This window comes from Anopheles funestus, chromosome 3RL (assembly GCF_943734845.2).
Source record: "Anopheles funestus chromosome 3RL, idAnoFuneDA-416_04, whole genome shotgun sequence".
Lineage (NCBI taxonomy): Eukaryota > Metazoa > Arthropoda > Insecta > Diptera > Culicidae > Anopheles > Anopheles funestus.
The window spans coordinates 34,718,247-34,743,005 of record NC_064599.1 but is presented as its reverse complement, the minus strand read 5'-3'; the positions used below and the strand labels follow the sequence as shown (position 1 = coordinate 34,743,005).

The 24,759-nt window shown below is 42.3% G+C and overlaps 3 protein-coding genes across 12 annotated transcripts in view; 2 read left to right on the top strand and 1 right to left on the bottom strand.

Moving 5' to 3' along the window:
• Positions 1 to 11,220, top strand: part of LOC125771668 (axotactin) — a 53,808-nt gene extending 42,588 nt beyond the window's left edge. For 5 of the 8 annotated variants that reach the window (XM_049442521.1, XM_049442517.1, XM_049442518.1 and 2 more), the window contains 13 exons: positions 28 to 752; positions 1,683 to 2,548; positions 2,607 to 2,821; positions 2,883 to 3,282; positions 3,352 to 3,599; positions 3,663 to 4,094; positions 4,167 to 4,367; positions 5,807 to 6,418; positions 6,536 to 6,720; positions 6,887 to 7,174; positions 7,261 to 7,402; positions 8,266 to 8,492; positions 10,682 to 11,220. In XM_049442521.1, coding sequence (XP_049298478.1) covers positions 28 to 752; positions 1,683 to 2,548; positions 2,607 to 2,821; positions 2,883 to 3,282; positions 3,352 to 3,599; positions 3,663 to 4,094; positions 4,167 to 4,367; positions 5,807 to 6,418; positions 6,536 to 6,720; positions 6,887 to 7,174; positions 7,261 to 7,402; positions 8,266 to 8,492; positions 10,682 to 11,131 — 4,991 coding nt within the window. In that variant the 3' untranslated portion in view covers positions 11,132 to 11,220. Of the gene's footprint in view, positions 1 to 27; positions 753 to 1,682; positions 2,549 to 2,606; positions 2,822 to 2,882; positions 3,283 to 3,351; positions 3,600 to 3,662; positions 4,095 to 4,166; positions 4,368 to 5,806; positions 6,419 to 6,535; positions 6,721 to 6,886; positions 7,175 to 7,260; positions 7,403 to 8,265; positions 8,493 to 9,554; positions 10,400 to 10,681 lie in introns of those variants that run through there. The other 3 variants (XM_049442523.1, XM_049442522.1, XM_049442524.1) reach the window with 3 other exon arrangements.
• Positions 11,221 to 11,662: 442 nt separating this feature from the next.
• Positions 11,663 to 15,193, bottom strand: LOC125771690 (histone deacetylase HDAC1). Its single transcript, XM_049442612.1, has 5 exons — positions 14,841 to 15,193; positions 14,304 to 14,416; positions 14,119 to 14,236; positions 12,901 to 14,028; positions 11,663 to 12,824 (listed from the first exon to the last, which is right to left on the bottom strand). Exons 1-5 carry the CDS (start codon positions 14,881 to 14,883, stop codon positions 12,748 to 12,750), a joined length of 1,479 nt encoding a protein of 492 aa, XP_049298569.1. The 5' UTR covers positions 14,884 to 15,193; the 3' UTR covers positions 11,663 to 12,747.
• A 503-nt stretch (positions 15,194 to 15,696) lies between these two features.
• Positions 15,697 to 24,759, top strand: part of LOC125771688 (tyrosine-protein kinase Src64B) — a 78,671-nt gene continuing 69,608 nt past the window's right edge. The window contains exons 1-2 of one of the 3 annotated variants that reach the window (XM_049442604.1): positions 15,697 to 16,069; positions 18,692 to 19,033. The gene's annotated coding sequence lies outside the window, so the exon portion shown is untranslated. Of the gene's footprint in view, positions 16,070 to 16,116; positions 16,331 to 18,691; positions 19,034 to 24,759 lie in introns of those variants that run through there. The other 2 variants (XM_049442602.1, XM_049442605.1) reach the window with 2 other exon arrangements.

Here is a 24,759-nt window from a genome sequence, read left to right as displayed (position 1 = left end):
TACACCGATATTTTTTCACACTTTCAGCTGCAACAGTATTAACGCTCCGAGGATCAAGCTATGTGTCGTACCGGATCTACGATTGGAAGGATCGGGTCCACTCGCCACTGACCCGTATCAGCATGATGTTCAAGACAAACTACGACGATTCGGCACTGTTTTACGCGAGTGGAGAATCACTCAAACCACAGTACATTGCCGCCTCCATCAAGAACCATTCGGCGTACATTGAGCTTGACTTTGGCGATGGTGTGATGAGTGCAACCTTAGGACAAGACCTCACACGGCACTACTGGCATAACCTCACTATTCTTCACGAGCATGATAAGGTTTACGCCATTTTAGACGATCACGTACGCATACTGGACCTTTTGGGACCGATCCACAATTTGCTGTTCGATCCGGAAATCTACTTCGGCGGTGGTCCAAACCTCAGCAAACGGAAGGGTTTGGCATCGAGCAATAACTTTGTCGGTTCGCTCAAGTACGTCTTCTACAACGATGTGTCGGTACTGTTCGAGCTGAAGAAAGGTAACCCAAAGGTACACTACATCGGTGTACTGGAGGAAGAGTTCTTGGAAGCGAATGTGGAGGTGATACCGATTACGTTCTCGTACGCAAAGTCACACATCTGGTGGCCGATGAACAATCCCGATACACTTTCGCTTAAGTTTGACTTCAAGAGCAGCAAGGCGACGGCAGTTCTGGCGTACAGTGAGGTGAAAACCAGCGAAGGCAATGGATTCTGGGAGGTGAGTTTGATGACAAGGAAACTTTTCTTTTTTTCTTAATGTAGCGAACAAAAAACAAGCAGGACACAAGAATGTGGGGAACAAAATTCCTCACCTACACGCATCAGTTTTGGGAAACGACATGCTTCCCCGGTTTAAAACCACAGCAATGTGTACCCCAGACAGTATTCCCCTTCCGAACAGATCCGGCTAGAAGCCTGGAATTTAGGGTCACCCCTTCTATCGCAACAACGAAAATTTCACAACTTGCAGAAGATAGGCACAAACTGTCCACCCACTGTGGTGTGCAGTGTACGCAAAAATAGAATCCAACCAGCCTAAAAACCCCCCCAACAAAATGGAGCACAAACTTGTGGTATTGTGGTAAGATGATCACGTCACACTCATGCGTGATTGCATGTGATAATGTTCGCATACCGAACAAGGGGTAACCTGCCACTCGGCTTAACTGTCTACCCCGTGACACTACCAAGAATTGGCTGTCAGGGGAGAAGGTTTAACCCACGGATTGGGATATGTGCACCCGGTAAGAGTGTCATGTTCGTTTGCTCGCACCGTAGGTGGTAACCGAAACTTTTTTTTTCCTGCCGGGCAATAAGGTGTTTTTGATTTTCGGCAGAAGTTTTTTAATATCTGGCCTGGTATCGTTCAAGTGTTGTGTTACGTTGGCGGGAAACTTTACAATCCTCTTTTGGTGAAAATGGAAATTTGGAGTGGTTTCAATCAGTGCTCGGGGAGTTTGGGTTTTAAGGATCCATTTACGGGTTGTAAGAAATTGGTTTTGAAAATCTTTTTTTTTAAACCGAGAACCTTTAGATTAAAGTTAATGAGCTCATTTAATTCATACTCAGTTAGAAATCCTTTCAACCAAAATTTAAAATTATATGAAACTAAATGTGCCTCTCGTTATGGTTTCTTCTGCATCTACAGCTTCGTTTGGCAACCGATCGGCTAAGTTTTGACCTATGCCCGGACGTGAATAGCAACGTCACACACACCACGTACATTCGCATTGAAAATCCAACCTCCTGGCATTCGATCCAGCTCACGTACGAACGCAACGACATCAAATTCGTCGTCGATTATCGACACTCGGTAACGCAAATGTATGGACTTTCGTTCAACATCGGTGATAAGCTCATTATCGGCAGCAGTCTTAAGGCGGCCACATCCGGTCTGGTTGGATGCCTTCGGGATCTTAAAATAAATGGTGTAGAAATCGAACCGCGATATCTCGTGAAAAGTGAACGTGTGGTAGGCGATGTTTCACTGGACAACTGCAAGTACGTCGATCCGTGTAAGAAACCAAACACCTGCGAGCATGGTGGCAAGTGTGCGGTAAAAGATGACGGTATCATCTGTGACTGTAAGGACACAGGGTACATCGGCAAGAACTGTCACTTTACAAAGTTCCGCAAAACGTGCGAAGAGTTAGCACTGCTCGGTTACTCCAAATCGGACGTCTACTCGATCGATATCGATGGTAATGGAGTGTTTCCACCGGCGAGAGTAAAGTGTGACTTCCAGAGCTTGGCGAACGCAACCAAAACGGTCGTGGAACATAATTTACCATCCCAGGTTGACGTACGTTCGGCATCGGATGAAGATTTCAGCTTCAACATTCAGTACCGTGAGTTTAGTGCGGAAATGCTGCAGGAACTGATATCGCACTCACTGTACTGCACGCAGTACATCAAGTACGATTGCATTAAGGCACCGCTAGAGTTGCACTCTTCGACATGGTTTAAATCATCCAGCAATAACAACACGGTCGATTCCCTTGGGGAAGTTAAAAGGTAGAAAACTGGTGTTTTATACTTCGAATGTATTCACCTACTCTTGTAATCCCAACAGAGGTACGTGTCCTTGTACGATCAGTAAAAACTGTGAAGATGACAACCATTCCTGTAACTGTGACGCGAATCTTAACCGATGGCTCTCGGACGAAGGATACTACAAGGAGCCCCCAAATCTTGGCATTACGCAGATGTACTTCCTGCAGCAGAAGAATCTAGACGAGGAGTCCCAGGGACGGATCACACTCGGTCCACTCGAATGTGTTGAAACAAGTGAGTTAGAAGGAAACGAAACCAATTGCGGACATAATCCACACCTTTTTTGTCCACCCAGATACCCAAAAGTACGTCGTCACGTTCACAACATCCCAGTCATACATTGAGGTACCGGGATGGCGTAAAGGTGACATTGCGTTCTCCTTCCGCACCACCGGTGAAAAGGCTATTCTACTCTTCCAACCTCCGATACGTTCGAACTATCCCTCGTTCATGGTGGCACTAACCGGGGACTATCAGCTCACATTTAACTTTACCCTCAACACTGGCACACCGAAAACGCTTGTGATTGATACGAATCGGAAGCTGAATGGTGGCGAATGGCACAAGATCTGGATCGATTACAATGAGCATCATGTACGGTTTATGATCAACACTGATACGCGCATGGTGGATCTGCAACCGGAGGAAGAGTTTGGTCCTTTCGAGGGCAGTATGTTTATTGGAGGAGCTCCCACGTATGTACCTTGGGCACTTAAATGTTTCAAAGAAAAATATTGTATGTTATTTTTTCCTGTTTTTTGTAGAGAAATCTCCAAAAAGTACACCGTTAAGCAGGGACTGATCGGCTGTTTCCGGGGCCTTGTCGTGAACGGGGAAATTCTTGATATCTACAGCTTTATGTCGGTGCACTTGTCAGAAATCATTAAAGACTGCAAACCGTCCTGTGTTCCGAATCCCTGCAAGAATGGTGCTCACTGTCGGGAACTTTGGAGTACGTTTGAATGTGTGTGCCAGAACCGTTGGGCACACCTGGGACAGCATTGTGAGACGAGTAGGTATTGCGAAAAAATCCTTGAAGGAAATGTGGTTTTCATGATTTCTCTCCATTTCACAGACATCAACGAAGATGCACTTACCTTCATCAGCCGAGAATCGTACCTGAAGCGTAACTATCTCTCTGATCCAGAGGATATGCGTGACGAACGGGAAAAACTACGAGCCATATTGAACTCCTCATTGTTGGTAAACCTTCGCACCTACGACCGACATGCGTTTGTGCTGTACGCAAACGATCACTATAATAACTTCATACACCTGTATCTGACCAACCGAAGTGAGGTGGTTTATCTGTACAATTACGGTAGTGACATCGTTAACCTAACTATCGAACACAGTGAACTGCACAATGCACGAAGCATCCAGGTGGCGGTCATACGTACCGAGTCCAACACAACGCTGTACGTTAACGAAAAGAATGTCACGGTAGAGCGTGGGTTCCTGCTACTCGATGAGTATTCCAACAAACCTTGGACAAATCCGGAACAGGGTAGGGGAAGCAGTGGGATTCGTTTTGCCAAACAGTAAGGTAATAATTGGATTTCTTCCCGTGCTATTCTAGAGGTGCTATCTCCACATCGACCACCGGCTCCTCCGACCGAGTACTTCCAGTTTAACATCGGTGGATACGATCTGGCGAACTTATTGCGCCCCAATCAAGATACGGCAGAGTTGGAGGGATATATTGGTTGCATCAGAGGGCTCAAAATTGGGGAAAATCTGATCTCGTTACGTGAAATGGCCACCCAGAATAATGCACATGGTGAGTAGGGGTGGGTAACATAAGGTTTAAAAATATGTCTTGTTTCTCTCTCTCTCGCTCTCTCTTGTTGGCTTTAACGACCAAGATAACGCCGGCCATTTCTGGCTTACTAGTCAGTCCTTATTACAGGGGACGGTCTGGATGGGATTTGATCTCCGATCGTGCAGTGTGGACCGGTGCCGATTATCATATAAACCACCGGGCCGTCCCTTCTTGTTTCATGTACTTCATAATTGTCTGTCTCAAGAATTAGTATTAGTAATTGGAGGTGTTTATGAAATTAAAAACAGGAACGAAACGAGGCTAAAAAGATGATCTCTTTGCCTTACCTCTGTAAAATATCTGCAAATAAGTAACAACGACCATGTACAACAGTGATTAGAAGGATAATAATCATCGTAAGCAATCATCGTAATGGGGTAATACAGAGGAACTATTATCCAAAGTGAAACAAATGATGAATATGAAATGACAAATGATGAATAAGTTTATAAGTTGAATAAGAGGAACTATTATCCAAAGTGAAACAAATGATGATGCATAAGTTTTATAACTTTTAGTGAAAAAAATCGTTTACTCTCTATCAACCGGCATTATGCCGAGTAAGAACCTTAACATAAGGCAACAAAAATGTTACGATTTCTTTCAGCATTTTCGTGACTTGAATGATCAATTGTCACACCATTTTGACTTCGAAATTGTTGAATTTGATCTTCCTTTAAAGGTTGTCTTTAAAAATTTCTTTGGGAAGTTACTCCTATGAGAAATTCCTAAAATCAGTCAATTTTTAATGGATACGTTACTAAAATGAGAAATCGCTAAATCAGTCAATTTTGTAATGGATACGTTAGTACAATTTGGATCACAGATCAACACGCGTTTTATTACATTAAAAGTTTTTTTGAAGTTGAAACATTCGATAAGAACCTGGTCGGTATCATAGGGACGTGTTGGTGAGATGTGAGGATTTATAAAACAAAATTACATTATGCTTATCAGGATACATACAGATTTTGTATTAGAGATACATCATTGGGAGCATAGCATAGTAAAAAAATAGTTTATGGTATTAAACTATTTGTGAAATTAAAATTGTTAAGGCTGGAAAATATGTAGGTATATTCTAAGATTCATTTTCATTTCCTCATATTGAACTTGATAAACGGTATAAGACACGGTCCTTCCAAAGTGTCCTTTCACAATGTTCGCACGTGACAAAGCGCGGTTTTTGTGTTACGAAACTTATCCACCACCGTAATACCAATACCATCCTATCTCTCAAAATAGCAATTTACACAGATCGTGCATTTACCATGCACGTCCGTCGGTTTGTGTCGAGTTTCAATATCTCACTCCAGTGCCACGTGAAAGCTTCCAACAAGTCAACCCACATTTGCTTACCCCTGTTTTGGGCCACCGTTTTCACTGTTTCTTCACAGTTACCGAAGGTGTGCTGAACGGTTGCCAGATGAAGTGTGACGCTGAGCCGTGCAAAAACGGTGGCATCTGTACGGAGAACTTCGTGCGGCAGGAAAGCACCTGCAACTGTGAGCACACGAGCTTTCTCGGGGAATTCTGTTCCGAGGAAAAGGGCGCTAGCTTTAGTGGTGAGGCCACGTTGCTGCGTCGGTTAGCGCTGGCTGAGAGTGTTAGTGCCGTGCGGTTACAGCTTGCCTTCTCCAGCCACGATATGCGCCGAGCGAACCGGGTAATGCTGTTGCTGCAGTCACGCAACGACCGCAGCTACTATCTGATGGTGGCCATTACCGCTGAAAACCATCTGTACATCGAGGAGGACCGGGAGGGTGCGACGTATGCGGCACGCATCGAGGGTAACTTTATGGATGATGCGCGCCATTCGGTGTACTACACGCGGCACGGTGACGATGCATCGTTGCTGGTCGACCGGGTGCTGATACCGATCAAGACCGTACCGAATAAGCCGCTCGTGCCGGTATCGGATCCCGGTGCCAATCACGTCCAGATCGGTGGCGTTAATACGACCGATCCACGGTTCGCGGTGTACAAAAGCTACGATGGCTGTCTGTCGAGTGAGTACCACGTCGAAAAGGGCTAAAAATGGACAACCGTTCCAACACAGTGTCGTGGGAAAGTACCGTGCAAGCGGCACACTAATCCGGCGTATCCATTTTGTGGGACATTTGCAGATATCTTCATCCAGGTCAATAATGAAACGATGAAACCGTTGGAGGAGTACATGCTGTTCACCAAGAGCGAGGCGGAAATCATTACCGTCATCAACTCGCAGGGCGTTCGGTCTGCACAGTGCAAGCAGTTCGATGTCATCCAGAAGCTGACGCCTTTCAACGAACCGGCACTCAATATGACTTCGGTAGGTGTTTCACTTTGGATCACGATTCAGCCAGGACGGTGGTGAATCGAGTCACGTTCTCGAGGGACTGTGGTTTGGCCGTTCGCACAACAACTCAATATCCTGTGTATGATTACATTTTTTTTCTCTGTGTGCTTTCTCTCCCTGTTTCACTGTTGTGGAGCAGATTATTGATAAGAACTGGGTCGTCGATGCACCAACACGCGTACCGTACAAAGCGGTCTACTTTGACCCATCGACCAAGGAGGAAAAAACGCAAGTTGTGTTCATAACGCTGACGGCCATCTTTGTTATCATCGTCGTGTGCTGCCTGATTGAGGTGTACCGGTCCGACCGGGAGTACCGCAAGCGGATCGAACGTCAGACGGATGAGGATATTATCTGGTCAAAGGAACAGGCAGCTAAAATGCAAAACGAGTCGACGACGAATGTGAAAGGATTCGCGTACAAATCGGTTAGAGGAGTCTTGTTGTTTCGAGTTTTGGGGGCGGTGGGTAATATAAGGCTGGGTTTAATTAACTTTGAAGCTTACCATTTTAGATCCCCGGTGACGAGAAAAAGGATAACAACGGTACGAAACCTTTGGTGGGCATACTGAAGAATGGCAATGTGACGGCACCGTCGGAAAAGGCAACGCCGGTGGAAACGACACCGATCAACACGGAAACTGGTGGCATTCGTGGTAAGTGTGCTTGATGGAGCTATTGAGGGTATGGAATTGCAGAAATGGACTGTTTTTAGACGATTTTTTGTACGAGTTCTGTGACACCTAGGTGCAAATCCTACTACATTTTGACTTCTGTGACCCCTCTTTTGGACACAGACAAAATTTTGATAGCTTTATCCGAAACATTGACGATCAACACTACAAAAACAGTCAAGCAACTACGCTTGAGAGCTTGTTCAATCTGAAACCGTCACAACGGAATGAAGAAGATTTACATGATGTCCGCCGGACTTAACCAATATTTATTTATATTGACTTCTCCCTCCAGGAGAGAGGCCAGAATGTTGAACGGAAACCCAGTTCCGATTTTACAACGGCAAACATGACTATAAATTGCTGCAGAGATCTAAAGATGAAGATCGAGGCAAACTGCTCCCCAGAAGATCAGGACAAGATGGAAATTGTTTTGTGAATATATTAGTTGAAATAATCCACAAATGAACAGAGGGGGGTGAGTCCTTCAAAATTTACAATTTACCCATGACTAGTCGGACTAGATCGGACTCATCTGGGCCCATCCAGACTCATCCGGAATCGATCGGACCCATTCGGAGATCTTCCTAATGGGAAAATTCCTTCCGCAATTCCTTCAAATGCGACCATTAGAACTTCCATAGTCCATTCTCCAGTGATCTTATACAATAATTTTTAGCCTAAAAAGAACGGACAGAACATCCCCAAGGCCACAAAAAAGGTGTATAAAATGTTTTATATTTTTGAGGGCTTTTGCTTAGGTTCGAACCAGTTCATTTTTGTATTGCATACTTTATAAGAAAAAAACCCACCATTTGTAATGTTTTCCTTATTTGTTCTCACAGACAGTCAACTGCTTGATCACGAGCTACAGTGGGAATCATTAGCGGCGGAAGAGAACGAATCACTGCTAAAAGAGGATCCCTCCAAAGAGCCCCGAACGATGAATGGTGATAGCAATGGAGATGGTCCGAGGAATCGTATCGCCAACGGTAATCATCACGTAACCGATCTCGATCACGATCCATCCGCACCGGATGAAAACGAGGACAGCGAGCTAACCGATAACCCGGTAAGCATACAGGCGTTGGCACCGCTCAGCTCGATCAGCGAGGTCACCCTTAACAAGCTCGAACTTGGCGACTTACAGCTGCATCCTAGCGATGAGTTTAGTGTTTAAACACCTCTGCCTCACCACACTTTACTAGCGTTTGCTGCACAAAAACCGAGCGTGTGTGTGTGTGTGTATAGCAATTGATACGTTCCAAGCATTCCTTTGATCATCCTTTTCCTTTCATCAAAATTTTAAATTTCATCCAGACAATTATTATCGTAATGATCCTTTTGCACCCAACTAAGTGTCCAATAAGGAACGAAATATTCTTCTCTTTTATTTGGCTCTCCCATATTTCTCCATCCTTTCCAACGGACACTCGCATATACTAACGCAACAATATGCACGCCCTCTACATACAAAACTAACACATAACTTTTTGAAAGTAACCCTAGTAGGCATAGCAACTCTCGATAGGCAGTACACGTTCACGTGTGACAGGTGCTTGTAGTGTACTTATTTATTCATGTTACCAAAACGGTCTCAGCTCACAAACGGTTGTGCCGTTGCTGAGTGTTGTTTCATTCGTGTTATTCTAGTCCGAAGTGCCGGCAGTAAAATAAAACCTTTGTGTAAAAGTTGTTGTAAAGGTCTTTAAAACTGGCGTGAATTTGTCTGTTGTTTGTACGCGTCTGCATGATGGCTGTGTTCCACTCAGTAGGAACGAAATGAAATAACAACTGCCGTAACTCACTGATATGGTTATGTCCGCATGCTTTGATGTTGTGCGCCTTTCACCTACTATTACCTGTGCATCGTATGTTCCTGGTATGTGCATGAGTCAATCTAGCAGTTTAAGTAAGTTTAGCAAATGAAATAGTTTACCAGGGTTAATCGGAGTAGAAACTGGATACATATTAATCTCCCCCCATTAAGGGTGCATCAGCTGGTAACATCTCTAGTCTAATCACAACCCAATTAGTGGAGTTATCCACTATGCCGTTCTGTCTAGAATGAAATCCGACTCTTATTAACTATTTCATTTGCTACCGTCTTCTATTTCTTCCCACAAACAACGAGAATGCTCCTACCCAGTACCCAGAACTACGAAGGAACTAATTCCCGCGTGGGGTGACCCGGGTTCTCCGTTCTCTTCAAATCCGTCCCCATCCACCATATCTCTTCCAGGTGAAAGTTAGCTTTGCTAAAAACCCCACCACCATAGTCAATTCTCACTCACCCGGCACAAGGAAACCGCCGCCAAAGCTGATACTGACCCATCCGACGGAACCGGGCGATGGACCGGCCACACCAATTGGACCCCTGCCGGTTACCATGATGACGTCGACACCGCTCACCAACGGGTTACGTTCGCGTGGTCCACGGCAAGTGTCCTGGGGTCCACCACCACCACCAGCACTGATAAGCGCGAATCCCTTACCGTTTAAAATTGATGAAACACCGGAATCTCCGGCGTAGGTGCCTCTTGGGATTAAGAAAAGGATAGCTGTGTTTACTGTATTCTTCACTATCTGTTGTTTGTATGTGTATGTGTGTGATGATGATGTTTGTGTGCGTGTGTGTGTGTGCGTTGTTTGTATATGTACGGGGCTCTCTATAATATTGTATCTCATGGAAGCTGTTGTGTGCTTGCCGAAAGTGTTGTGCATACAAAATGGTGGTAGCTATGGGCAACGAGCTAGGTTAAGTAGCCATCTCTCCCTCTCTCTTCACAGCACCACAGTCGTCGACTACTTTGATCGTTAGTGACACGACTTGTAGATCAACTTACAATGTATTTTTTTATTTGTTTTGCATTCATTTGAAAAATTATTTTCATCTATCTCTGTTCTATTAGTATAAAATCTGAAGCGACTATCTGACTGCGTTAAGAAATAAATGATACCTTCCATCGTGTAAGCCAACTGATAGCTCGTTGCCATCATGTTTGTACAATTGTTATCGCTTTCTATACTTCTCGGCTTTGAAAGATTTGATGTAACTAAAACGAAAAAGCCCTTCTTCTTGCCCAAGGAAGTTGGATATTGGAAAAAGAAAAAAATACAAAAACATTCACACTCTTAAATCAGGTCTCAAAAATCACGCAAAACTCATGTCTCGCCCAATATCCCAAAGTCCCATCAGCTCGGTTTAGAGTACGATCCTCATTTCTCATCCCGCTCATGTGCTCACCACACCTTGTCTAGGATGGAGTAGTACGCTCACAGCTGACACCGCACATAGTCCATCCGGATCGCAACGTATCCTTCGCTTCTGCCATACCCACGGAGGATGTAGTGCTTGCGTATAATGCTTCTGCTGCTGCTGCTGCTGATGATGATGATGATGATGATGATGGTGCTACCGCTGATAGAGTGGTCACCCCAGCGTCTACTCATGCTTGTCAGCTCGATATTGCAGGTGCAGACGACAGCGTCGACGGACGACGGGAAGAAACCCCACTAGAGCCGAAGCCATCCTTCCGTTACAAATACCGGAAGCAGGCACCGATCTATCTCGGACCAGATCGGCGCCAGTATGCCAATCCGATCAGCTATCTCGGTGGACCGCGGTATGATCTTACCAAGCGCGGTTCGGTCGCTTCTAGTCAGGGTGATAGCATTACTAGCCTCAATTCGATCATGTCCTTAGATTAGCAGCGCTCATGACAGCAGGAAGGTGGTTCCTTTGCGTTAAACCGCGAACTAGTCGCGTAAACGAGCAAATAAATCAAAAACAAAACTGAGCAACGTGCGGTCTTGAATTGTCTAACTTTTTACACAAAAAAAAATCCAATAGCAGGGACATTAATTCTTCTTTCACGAAACGACTAATTAAATGATGACATACAATGTAATTGAAGTTTGGAAAATTTGATATTGTTTTTATCTTTATAGCCTATCTGATAGTTTTACCCTATTCCCTACAATCCAAAAAAAAAGCCTTAACCTCACTCCTGACAATCGGTAAAACGTTGAAATGTTAAAACCTTTTTAAAAGAAAAAGCGTTCTATAGTATCACTCCGTCCAATACCCCACAAATCGTGGGATCTTCACAAGGGAGAGTAAGGTTTAGAGTGAAACTAAGTCAATTTAGACAGCAAAGGCCCAGCAGCAGTAGATCGTGAAATAAAACTTAAATAAACCATTATGATTACACCCTGGAATAACCGATTGTCACGAGAAGGTTTCAGTTTTGCAACGGTTTGTCAGACACCCGCCGTTTGGGCTTTTAAAACGTTTAATTCCATTAGTTATTGGGACACGTTACGCTTGCGCTTAATTCATATGATACGTAGCAAGTCGCTAATGGGCGACGAAACTTTGTTTGCTTGTCTTCCTGTTTTGTTTGTTTACCTTAGTACACAAGTTATAAACAGCTCGAATTGGCAGCCAGCAGGAAGAAAGCAAACTCTAACACGATTCTTTCTATTCGTCCTTTGTATCTTAACTCTAACATGCCTTCTGTGTGTGTGTGTACGAGAGGGCGTCCAAATGACAGACTAACTGAACAAAGAAATTGTACATTCCGGTTTTTTTTGTCCTTAAACACACATGCGAAATAGCGCGATTCAATATCACTTCGGGATATTGCGCCATCGTTAAATAGTAAGCAGAAGGGTTCCATTTCCTTTCAAAGGCGTATTTGAAGGAAAGCGTAAAAGGTTCTTCTTCTGTGGTTGCTAAAAGTGTTTTACCATATCCTCTTTTACCCTGTTCAACCTATTCTTGTCTGCTTTTGTTTTCCGAACATCAATTTGATTCCTATTTAATTTGCCGTCTCCTTACTATAGCGTCTAGTGAGTTTTTCATATAATCTGTAAAGGAAATGCGATTCTTTTAAAGGGGGCTATTGTGTTTTTGTGAGTTTTCTTTATCCTTCCTGAGATCAGTAGAATACAATTGTTTGCAGCATCTTTCTACCACTGGTTCACAACAGTGATGCATCGTTTTTCCTCTGTTGTTGTCCTCTCCTATAGCATACGTTAGGATCTTTCCTTGTCTCCGTGCTCTAACCATTCAAACCTAATCCGAAGTTTTGTCCAGCGAATTAAATACGCCCTCTAGCACTCAATCTATCTAACCAGACCAACACAGATAGAGAATCTGTGTGAGTAGATTATAGCTTTACCACCTGGCACGATAGGTAATTTTCGTTCTGGGTTCATCATTAAAGGACATTTGGCTTCTAGCGAGAGAAGGGAGACGGGATGTACGGATTTAGTTACGATTGTGGCGGTTGCTGCTGCTTGCGATACGATGACAGCGTGGATCATGCAACACCCGTCGTTTCCTTCTTGGCCGGTTCTTCAGCCGCTTTTGTTTCTTCCTTATCGCCGCTAGTGTCCACTGGAAAGATTTGAGAACCAGAATTAAGAATCATGTAAATAAAGTAACAATAGATGTAAATCAAAATTGGACATACTTTTCGCTTCCTTTTCATCCTTCACGTCCTCCGTCTTGCCGTCCTTCTCGATGCGTGGCCGCTTGCGGGACTGCTGCTGTCCGCTCTGCTGTCCCTTGAACGATCGATTATCCCGCCGGCCACCTTCACCTTCATCTTCCGAGTCGGAAAATTCATTATCCGGCACTATCCGCTTGTCCTTGTCCTGCTGCGGTAGCCGTTCGTCTTTATCCACCTTATCCTCGTCTTCCGACTCATCGTTGATCGCATCCTCCGGGATTGGTTGAACCTGTACACCCGGTGCATGGGGCAACATGCGCAAATTCTCAAACAAACGGTTCTTTATCTTCTCGAGGTATTCGGTCGTGTTCTGGTTGGACATGTTGCTCGGGCTGATATGCAGCTTAAAGTCTGGCCCGAAATATTCGAAATAATCGTTGTACGGCAGTTCGTTTGCAATCTCCACACCAAGTGCTACGGACGTTTCGTAAGTCCAGCAGCGGGACACGTTACGGATTGTGTAGCCTCCACCGCCCACCATCAGGAACGGCAGGTTGTACTTTTTCACAAACTCAACACACTTTCCGTGTCCCTTGACGGTTAGATTGAAGCAACCGAGTCGATCGCCAGTTAGCGAATCGGCACCGCATTGCAGAACCACCGCCGACGGTTGGAACGTTTCCATCACCTTCGAGATGATCGGTACAAAGATCGAATCGTACGACTCATCGTCCATACCGTCCCGGAGCGGAATGTTGACCGCGTAGTACTTGCCCCGCCCAGCACCAATGTCCCGGAGATCACCCGTACCGGGGAAGTATTCGCCATACTTGTGGAAGCTAACCGTCATGACGCGATCGGTCGTATAGAAGGCTTCCTCCACACCGTCCCCGTGGTGTACGTCAATGTCGATGTACAGCACCCGCTGGTGGTACTTCAGCAGCTCCAGAATACCGAGCACGATGTCGTTTACGTAGCAAAAGCCGGACGCTTCCGACTTCTTCGCGTGATGTAGTCCACCGCCCCAGTTGATGCAGATTTCTGACGCCTGTTTGTTTAGCTTAACGGCAGCGGCCACTGATCCCCCAGCCGACAGCTGACAGAACTCGTACAAACCATCAAACACGGGACAATCTTCGCCGACGTTAACTGAAGAAGGAAGAGCAGTATTTGTACTAAAAACGTTTCAATAAATGTTCCCCAAGGATAGAATTCTCGAGGAAAGGAACGGGAACCTACATCGCTGCATGTGTTTGTTGTACTCGGACATATTATCCGGACGGATCGATCGCAGGAACCGGATGTAATCGTCCGAGTGGAACTTTGTCATCTCATCCGCCGTAGCTTTGTGTGGTCGCTGAAAATAAAAAGCGAAAAGGGTCATCTTCCTGCTAACTGTGGGCCATTGTTAATTGCATTCTTACATAAATTTCCATCTTCCGGTACAGGCCATAGTTAAGCAGCAGATTGTGCGTCATGCGTATGCGGTGTGGTTTCATCGGATGGCCCTGGCCATAGTAATAGTTGCCAATATCACCTGAACGAAACGAAAAGCATAACCATCGTTAATATAATACAAAAAGAATCCCATCATCCATCATCCCATAGAACGTTAAAAAGTTTATCAAATATTTTCCCTCGCAAAAAAAATGTTTGGGTTTTCAGTTTCAAAAATTTATCGCCACTGTAACCTAGCTTGCACTCCATCTTGTCGACCGTAGAGTACGGTGTCCCTCAAGATTGCACCAACACACATTCATACAAGTGTGCGCTTTACACGATCTACCACTCACACACGCGCGTACCGAGATAAAGCATCCGACTGTTTATAGTACGGTCGCGCGTACTAAAAGTGATCGCTAGGTACCAGTGGTCGTAATTTTTGAAAATGATTGACCGGCCGCTTCTTGCGGTCATACTTGGCGGAGTGTGAATAATGGTCGTAAAATCACTTTACTCACTGTCGTAGTAGTAGCAAACACGTTTCTTGCTGTGTGACTGCATTTTTTACTGCTTCTGCTTTAAAGTCGCGTGCTTTACGGTGTACAATTGAGACGATGCCTTCCGGACGGGACTTAACCACGATGTGGACAGGATATTCAAGTTTGTCAATAGTTTACAGTGACGTTCAGTTTCACGTCACTTTCCCTTTATATGAAACCTATTGCACCTTCTATTTACTGTTTCGTGGTTTTTTTAGTCCCTGTGCGAAACAATTTAACGCAATAAACACGACACCGCTCCGCAATGCACGTACGCACACTTCGAACTACTGTGTAGAATGGCTGGCAGTGTTTAACTCACCACACACAACATTCACCACTTGAGAGGTTAAGCGGCTTCTACACTATTGATGCATGACCAATCAGACTTTGTTTAGCAGTCATTTATCTCATTTAGATCCAAGAGAGGATTTTTTCATTTCTCCTTTTCATTTTTTTCCTTTTCAAACAGCGCTGCCAACAACGCTTTTTCTATGTTCTTTTAAGACTAACTAGGTATTTTGATTTTCCTCACTTAACAGCAATGGAAGAAAAATAGCTTAAAAATGTATCTGGTTTAAAGCAGAATAATTGATTAGAATATTATGGCCACAGGTTTTTGAGCTTGATGAATCGTTTTGGACTCAGTTTTATACCAATAAAATAGGATGGTTTAGTTCACCATTTGTCGCAATGACACGTCAAGCGTGTGAAAGTTGACAGCTGGATGAAGCGTTTTGTTTGCCGTATCTGCGCTTCGTCTGACGTTCGTGCAGAACCCAAAGCGGTGGTGAATTAGAGTGGTGAATTATCATCCGGGCCGTGTACGCTTTTGACTTTTGAATTCATTCATGTTCATGTTGTTCGTGCTTAACTCTCGAAGCGTGCGTACGTGCTGCGTCGTGTGCTCTCGCGGATTGATGTGTTTTGTTGGAAATCCTGTTTGGTACTGTGAAAAACGCAATAGAATATGGTGAATGAAGGTAAATAAGGCAGTGAAAGGCAATTTCGAAGTACACCGGTATCCGTGCGCTCTGTTTTCCAGTGCAGTAGATAGCTTTTCCTGTTAAAAAGCAGCAACAGCAGCAGTGCAATCGTTATTGGTGGTGTGCAGTTTGTTGATGCAGAAGAGTGGTTGATGTTTTTTTTTTGTTTAGTGCTACGGGAAGAAAAGTTTCAGGAAAAAACCCCGTTCCTTTCTGTTCAGTGTAAGTGGCCTGAAATCACATTTTATGTAAAATATTATATAGTACGATTGTTTGTAGATTGCATTCAAAAGGCACCATTTTTTTCTAATCGATGTGTTAAAAATGAAGAACCAAAATTAAGATTCTAATTTAATAGTTTAATTTTCCCTGTACAATCTTTCTCTTCGTGTTTTTGTGCGTGTATGTGGGGTTGTGGGAATGGCTGTGTCCGTTGCTGCAGCAACCGACAGCAAACGCAAAAAAGGCAATAAGTTTTGATGTGTAAGTGTGCGTGCGTGCGCGAAGGACCACAGTGGTATCCTTTTTCGAATGCGTAAAACTTATGAAAGTATGTGTTTATATATGTATGTGTGTGTGTGTGGGCGAAAGTGTGCGTAATAGAGTTTTGGAGGTGTGTGCAGTTAAAAGGAATCGATTAACGATACAATGGTGAAAAGCGAATGATATTGTTTTATTTAGCAGCACCGCAAACCGTTTATACAAAGGAGGAAATCCTAATTTACAACACCCACAAACACACACATCCATTTCCACGTCCTTTAACAAAAGCGAAAGCTTTCCGGTAATCGAAAAAAGCAAAACTCACAAAGCAGGCGATGGCGTGTTTCGTACGCGCATGTATGTATGGGTGATTTTGGATAGGTGTGTGCCGTATCGGTTCTGGGCGTTTAAAGCAAAACAAACGCAGCAGGCAAGGAGAGACACGGGCGGCTGCTGGTCGCCTTTTATGGATTTGGTGGGAGGGAATCCCGGGAATTCCTGGCGAGGAGGCTGGTTGGCAAGCGAAGCAATTCAACAACAGTTGCCGTTGACAGCTGCACAAAAAAGAAGTTGTAAAAGTTTTTGGGTGAGAAAGTTACGAGAAAACACACGTAAGGGACACATGATGAAACAATTATTTTAAACGTTTTCTTAAAACTAAAGCAAACGAAACATACACATTATACAATATACAAATACAAAAGATAGCCCGTAGATCTAAAAATGTCTTCATATATAGTGTTGACATTTTATTTTCATATAGTCAACCATGTACAATCAATTTTATTTTTCTCTAAAAATGCGTAATGATGACTTTGAAAAGCGTAAAAAAGCCCTTTTTCTTAGGTGATATCTAATTCAGGCAAGAACTATTTTTATGCTTCATGTTGTTTGTTCGTTTGTGTTGATTTTTGTTGAAAACCGAGAGACTTCTTTTCTTTTCTATTGCATGCAAATTCAATTGCACCGGTATTTACCAGCGATCAGGGTGCATACGAGCGTGCGTGCGTGCGTGCTTGCGTTCGCGACTGTGTCCGTGATGTTGTTATGTTGCGTGCATAAGTATGGATGAGGCACGAGAAGCACACAAATAGAAACCGATGGGAGAACCAGAACCAGAACCCGGCTTTTGTGTGTGTTGGTAAATCGAAGTAGTCGGGCCCCCTCGGTTTTTCATGTAGGCAGAACAAGAAAATTTGTGAAAGGCCAGAAAGAAAACCATCTAACCCTGTTATGAGAGGAAATTATGCTTTAAAATTTCCACATTTCCACAAAAAAACATTTGTATCAAATATTTGATTTTTTTAGTTTTTTCTATAGCATTTTTAACAAAAAAAAATCGTCATCTTTTTTTCCCCCAATTCCAAACATTCTGACATAAAGGGTGTGCGTTTCAAACACATCAATAATCGGTACATTCTACGCACATTCATTTTTTTTTGCCGTTCGTACATACAACTCACACAACCGTCACGTGGGTTAAGAATTTTACCACCACGATGGTTAAACTGTAACCGAACGCGTGTAGTTTTTTTTCTCATACGAAAGGAAAAGGACGAATCTACTGGAGAGGCGGTCAGGAAGAAGCAAGGAAAGTTGGACAAAATCGGGAGCCTTTTGCGTTGAGCTACATATACAAATGCATAAAGATACATCCTAGCAGGCTTTGTGTGCGTTTTTCACTGCTTCCGAAACCGATTGAGCATCGAGCATGTGTTGGTGCATACAAGGATGTGGTAAATCGTTCTACGTTGTGTGCCGGGTTTAGGCATGGAACAAAAAAAGCAGGAAACAAAGCAACACTAAACCCACGCATACACACACACAAACGCTAATAGTCGTCTGCAGTTAGTAAATTTTAATGTTTTCTGTATTTTTTTCTGAGGCTTGATGTAGTTGTCCTTTTGATTGATAAGAAATGACATTTTATCATTGTTTATTAGTATGTGTTACAGAATATTTTTCTTTTGAACTCTAATTACGTTATTTGGAATTTAAGGAAACTTTTATACAAAAAAAATATCGCTTGCATTTATCTTATCAAAAATTCTACTTACACGATAAGTAATAGAAAAATTTCATTCCCTAGAATCCAATTTCTTCGTATATGAAATAAAAATAGATAAAACTTCCGTTCGATTCGGAAAAAGAAAGAGATGAAGTTAAGTTTTCATGCGAAACAAAGTTTTCCGAGCAGAAGGTGTTGAAAGAAAAATTCGGATACTTAAGAAAAAAAAACGTTTCATTCTTTCTTTCTTCTCTGTTGAGTCCTTTTCCTTTGCGAGCGGAGCGCTTTTTTGTGCCTTCCTTTAATGTTGAACAGTTGTTTACTTTTTCTCATATTTTCCTCTTCCTTTATAGCGCGGTGTTAGTGATTAATAAAAAAAAAGAAATATGAAATTGGTTTTACATCTCTGCAGTGGGAATAGTACGGTGATGATGTGAAGATAAAATAGAAGAAATTTTAAGTACGCAAATTGCAAGTGCAAAAAAGTTACCAGACGTCGCTGTGTCTGAATAAGTGCTGGTTTTGTGTTTCGTTTGTGTTTTTGGTGGTGTAGAAACGGTGTTTTTTAAAGTAGAAAAACGACGTGTCAGTTGTGAGCGAAAGGGCCCAAATCTGCATATCAAACTCTCTGTGGTGGAGTTTTTTTCCCGTTCGGATTACTTACTTATCACTGTGGATTCCGATTCTGATAAAAGGTAAGTAAACATGGTAGTTTTTCTTTATTTATTGAATCGTGTGTTGATGCATCATGTTCGAAGTATTCGATTATTCCGTTTAATAGTTATTTATCATATTCAATTATTGTTTATTTAGAAAAAAGTCTATTCTTAGTTCTCTTCTTTGTATTATTAGTCTTCTACAAACATTACTCATAATAATTCGATCAAATAAGATAAAAAAATTTATACAATATATCTACGTCTTAATGTTTGCTCTTGTGAGTTGCAATCATATTCTCAGTATCGAACGTATCGAATATAATTTTTTGGATTGGATGAGTCAAGCTGTTAATGTTTACAAGCCTTTTTTAATACAAATTTCAATTTCTTTGACATATGGTATGACTCACAGGATATTAGAACGTATTTTAATTACATTTATTATGACATGTAGCACATGTTTTGTGAAGATAAATAATGATATAAATTTGTTTCGATGCATATTTAAGATTATTCTAACAGTTTTTCATTTTATCCAACAAATTTAATACGCTTTTATGTTCATGGAAATGTTCTTTTGATATACGAATTAAAGTATCACCTCGATCCCTTGGGTAAATTGGAATGTCAATGAGAGAATCCACCCAATCTCCTCCTGCTTGAAGCTCCTTTCTACACCCTACGCATGCGTTTTTATGAACCGTTTTCCCCTTCGTGGGAGTTGTGGAAAATTTTCCTGAATCATGTTGCCGTTCAGGTAGATTTTCCCCTGGGTAATTCAAGTACAGTAACATTTTAAGAAAAAATAGTTAAAAAAGGGAATTTAACATCTGTAAAACATACATTATTGAAACTTTAATTAAAAAAAAACATATTTTGTTACCCTTTCTCAAACTTTAAGTCTCTAGCTTTAAGGGTTCAACTATGTACCAAACATCCCAACTAGACCTCGTTCGAAACATATTTAGCATTCCGTATCATCCTCCACCCATGTGTGGGCAAGACTATTCGTTGACAAAATTATTGTCTTTCGAAGGTTGAAACCGTGCATGAAACGATTTGTGCTTCTTCCCAAAACCCCATCACACACCCAAAAGGTGTGTTTGACAAGCCGGGAAGTTATCATCAGCTCATCTTGAGGCAAAGAAGAGCGACCCGGCAAACAGCCTCAACAAACATTATCAACGCGAAGGGCGGGGAATGTGTTGCTGCTGCAGATGATGTCATTTTGTCTGTCACAGACAATTGACCAACAAACACACTCACCGTATTAGGCGTAGAGCATTGGGACAGAGAATAATTGACGAAGGTAGCAGCAGTAACAATACGGATCTTGTACTTTATGATTGTTGTTCTTTTTTTTTGTTTTTTGTTCGAACTTCTAACTTCCCACAAAGTATATTCTTGGGTCTGTAAACATACAGTGGTGGTCATAGAGGTAAGTCTTTCGATTTTTCTACTGCAAAAATGTTTTCCTTTGCATAAGAAACTCCATAAGTTCTGCCGGATATTGGTCTTCCATGTGGTCCTGTAGAAGCTCTTTCGATATTCTCTCTCTCTTGGCTTTAACGACCTTACAGGTCACGCCGGCCATTTCTGGCTTACTAGACTTATTTTACCACGTAGCCGGATAGTTAGTCCTTGCTACGGGGGGACGGTCTGGATGGGATTTGAACCTGGTCCGGCCGTGTGGACTGGCGCCGTTTATCACGTGCACCACCGGGGCCGCTCCGATATTATTGTTTTCAATTTCCTAATCTATTCGCTAATGTCACAAGTTCATTAATGCTTAGAAGACTAACCCAAATGTTCTTTAGGCAAGATCCCAAAGATTCAAAACCCAAATGTTCTTTAGGCAAGATTTTGTTTGTTGAAAAGTGGTTTTGTAGCATTTAGATTTTCTCGTTACCACTCATTAAAAGAGGATATCGTTATGAGGGGGTATATAGACTGTTCCAAAGAAACTATATCGTTTGCTTAGTAACTTGAACAAGATCTGGTTCATACATCCCTAAAAGCAGCATCTTTTTACAAACAAAATAGAATCTGATTTGCCGATCGATGTTCTTCGAATATCTTTAGCGATAACATTATATCGAATATCTTCAGATTTAATTATAAAATTATAGCAATAGTTTTAGGCATTTCAGAAAATTTGGCTACCATCTGCACCGGGTTTTATAAGCAAAATATATGAAGAATTATTCGAAGTTCTTACTTCAATGACCACCACTGTACATATATTCAATATCTTATAAAGCTGCCTGTTATTGTGCAAAGGTTTTATTTTTGCATTTCGTTTCTATTCTTAGCTCAGATTCCTAGGACTTGAGTTGACAAAAAGAACATAATGTTCAGTGCGGTAACTTCAACTTTAAACTTTAAAGAAATGTGGTTTATAATTTTGTTTGTTTTATTCTTGTATTAGACAAAAAATCTACTCAAATAAATATGTGTTATCATAAAGAAAGATCGATTGCTATAATGTTTAACACGTTGTCTGCCACCATACATGCCCACTAAACTGCCCCGTCAGGCCACGGAATCACTGTTTGAAACGATTGCATTTGCTTTTGCATTTTTTCTCTTTTAAAACTGCAACAAAGAGAAACATCGGAATAAGAGAATTTAGGGAGATGATTGCTTCGGAATTGCTACAAATACCCGTCAAAAACACAACCAAATTCAGTCCGCAACAAGAAAATCATGTTTTAGCCATCCGTCAAGATTCCAATGGGAAAAAATGCGACGCGCATGCAAACGATGCTACAACAATGACAGGCAAAGCATGGGCCGATCAAAGGCACGTGAAACTGTGAAAAGATCGTTTACGTATTGTCCAAGCTGTCCCGATCAACCTCAACTTTGTGATGAGTGTTTTAAGATTGTGCATCAAAAGTAAAGGATGAATAAATGAACTCCAAGATCTTATAATTATTGTTCATTCTCATTCTCATTTATTTATGAAAACATAATAGAAACTCATTTTGATATTTTAATCATTTTTTAAGAAATAATAACCGTGAAAAAAAGCACTGTGAAAGAACCGATCAAATACGTGCAAATTTATCTCTTGTAACTCGTCTTTTACAATGTGTAATGTGTCAGCCACTATATGGCTGACGTGGCCCGATCGGAAAAAACCCGTCAGCCACATAGTGGCTGACGTGGCAGACAACGTGTTAAAAGGTACCAAATAGAGGAAATAGAATGCGCTTGTTCTCTTCTTAAAGTCAACCGAAACAACATCGGTAAGTGATGGAACCATTTCACTCACTCATCGCCTCTTAACGAAGATTGTCCACGACGGCGGTGCAGATTGTGCACACGGTAATTTCATCGTCACGTTAAAATGACATTTAAGTTATGAAGCTAGAGATTGAAAGCAACGAAAAGAAATGGTTGGAAAAAAAATCGTGAAAAGATTATGTTGTTTGATATAGCAAACAAAAAGAAAGCGGTTAGGTTTGCGCCTTCTGGTTCCAACATATTTCCCCGAATTGTGGGAAGTAAAAACGGGTGTTAAGAACCATTTGAAATTTGGTTTTGGTTGTTGAAGATGAAAGTGAAGTTTTTCGGATTCGGTTTTTTGTCAAACCATACGGAAGCGACAACACCCGTGTTAACGATCGTCAACCAAAAATGGTTGAATTGCTGGCAGCAGCTAAAGCACCAGATGGCTTCATTCGCTCAGGGATGACTCCCAGAGGAGACGCACCTAAAACGGTGGATGAGTTAGAACTCTGCTTGCTATGCTACACTGCGTGTCTTCTGATGTGCTTACTCGCGGCCGAAGGTATGTTTCATGTTGTCGGTGCGATGGATCGTAATCGTTGCTTTGAGCTTCTTCCACCATCTCAACGCACATCAGTTTGTGTGGAATGTCTTTTTTTCCTTCCACTGTAGTCTTACTCTCTTATCGTATGTTATTGTTTTGCTTTTACGCTTGCCACATAACCCTCCCTACAGCAGAAACCACAGAAAAAAGGGCATCCACGTATACGGTAGAATGACACTTCAAAGTAACGTTTTGGTTTTTTTTGTTGCATTTCTGATCGAATCATATCCACCGTTAGTTGTGCCCATGTGTGTTTGGCTGCGAATCTCTTTGTAGGGGGCCTTGGGTTAGGTTTTTTTGTCGTCATGTTGTGTGTCTTCAAGAAACAAAAAATATATTCGTTCGCGCGTCATCCGTTGATCGATCGAACCCGGGGGGCCTTTACGTTCTCTAGATGAAGTCCCAGGCGTGATCTCTCTGCCCGTACCAGCAGCTGATCAGTGATCCGGTTTTTAGATCTTCTCGTTTGTTTTGTTTCTGTGTATCCTCTTTGCCTTTTGCACCATTCTTCAAACACACGCCTCTGATCGGTTGAGGTCTCTTTCCGTCCACCAAAAAGTTACCTCTTTCTCTTTAACACAAAAGCGGCAAACATACAAAAAATAACTTCCAATAAGCGGCGTTGTTTGGGGCACGATTTCGATTCCAAATTCGGGTTCGAAATAGATTTTTAAGCCATGCGATAAAAGGGTATCCAATTTCACCGTCTGATCATAGCCATGGTTTTTTTGTTTTGTTTTTTTTTTTTCTATAAAGCAACTCGATGACATATTCAGATTTCAGTGTTTTGAAGCGTTTTTTTTTGGTTTGTTTGTAGGTAAACTGCTGTGGTCGTCGTGGTTAGGTAGATGTCTAAGTTTCGAGGGCGGCTTCGTTTTGGTTCTTCGAAATCAATTTGTCGAATGATCAATGTTTAACGCGCTACCGAAACCAAACATATGAATGTGTGGTTGCGGTTTTGCTGCCGGTTTTTGTTTGTGAAATGTGTGAAATGAGAGAGTTAATTTTGGACGTTCTTTTTATTTTTTGCTTAACAAAATAGGAAATCGATTACTGCTGATTTCATTCACCAATAAATTCCTTTGACACCGTTAGCACTGTAGTAGTGTTGGACAATAGGGTCCGGAAGGGATTCTGGAATTCGATACTTGACCGGATCAATCCGGATTCAATATCCATTCAAGGATCGTTTGGAAGCAGGATCTGGATTCGGGATTCGAAAGAAAGAATTTATGCACCAATCCTGTATGATCTGATTCTGTCGTGATTGGGATATGTCTGGCATCTAGATCTATCATAAGCATTACTCAATATTGGAATGACCTATGGACCTGTAAGTGGACAATTAGCTAGCAGTACGACGTTTTCAATATTAAACATTATACCACCAGCAACACACGACAGGATCGGAGTTTAAATCCCATCCGGACGCCCCCCTAGTAATAAGTCTAGTAAGCCAGAAATGGCCGACGTGACCTTAGAGGTCGTTAAGCCAACAAGAGAGAGAGAGAGAGAGAAAGAGAAAGAGAGAGAGAGAGAGAGAGAGAGAGAGAGAGAGAGACCACCAGCAACTCCCAGCCCCAAACAAACATCTTGGTTTCGAATTTGGTATCCAGAGGTAAGAGGAATTCGGATCGAATTTGGAGTCACGAGTCCAAGGTAGCGGCACATCACTATTGCTCTGTGTGGTTAAAGGCACTGTTTTGAGGTGGAATTGTTCGGTGTCATTCTAATGACATGAATCAGCTTACCTCCCAACCTGGTGTGTCGTTGTTGTGTGATAGTGAAGTTGTCCTACAATTCATACAGTAGAACATTACAACGACTACACTGCATTGCCATTCCAGGCATTCGTGTCCCAAGGTCCTGAGCATTTTCCGACTTGAACGAGTTTAAGAATATTCCTCAGATGTCTCAGATGTGC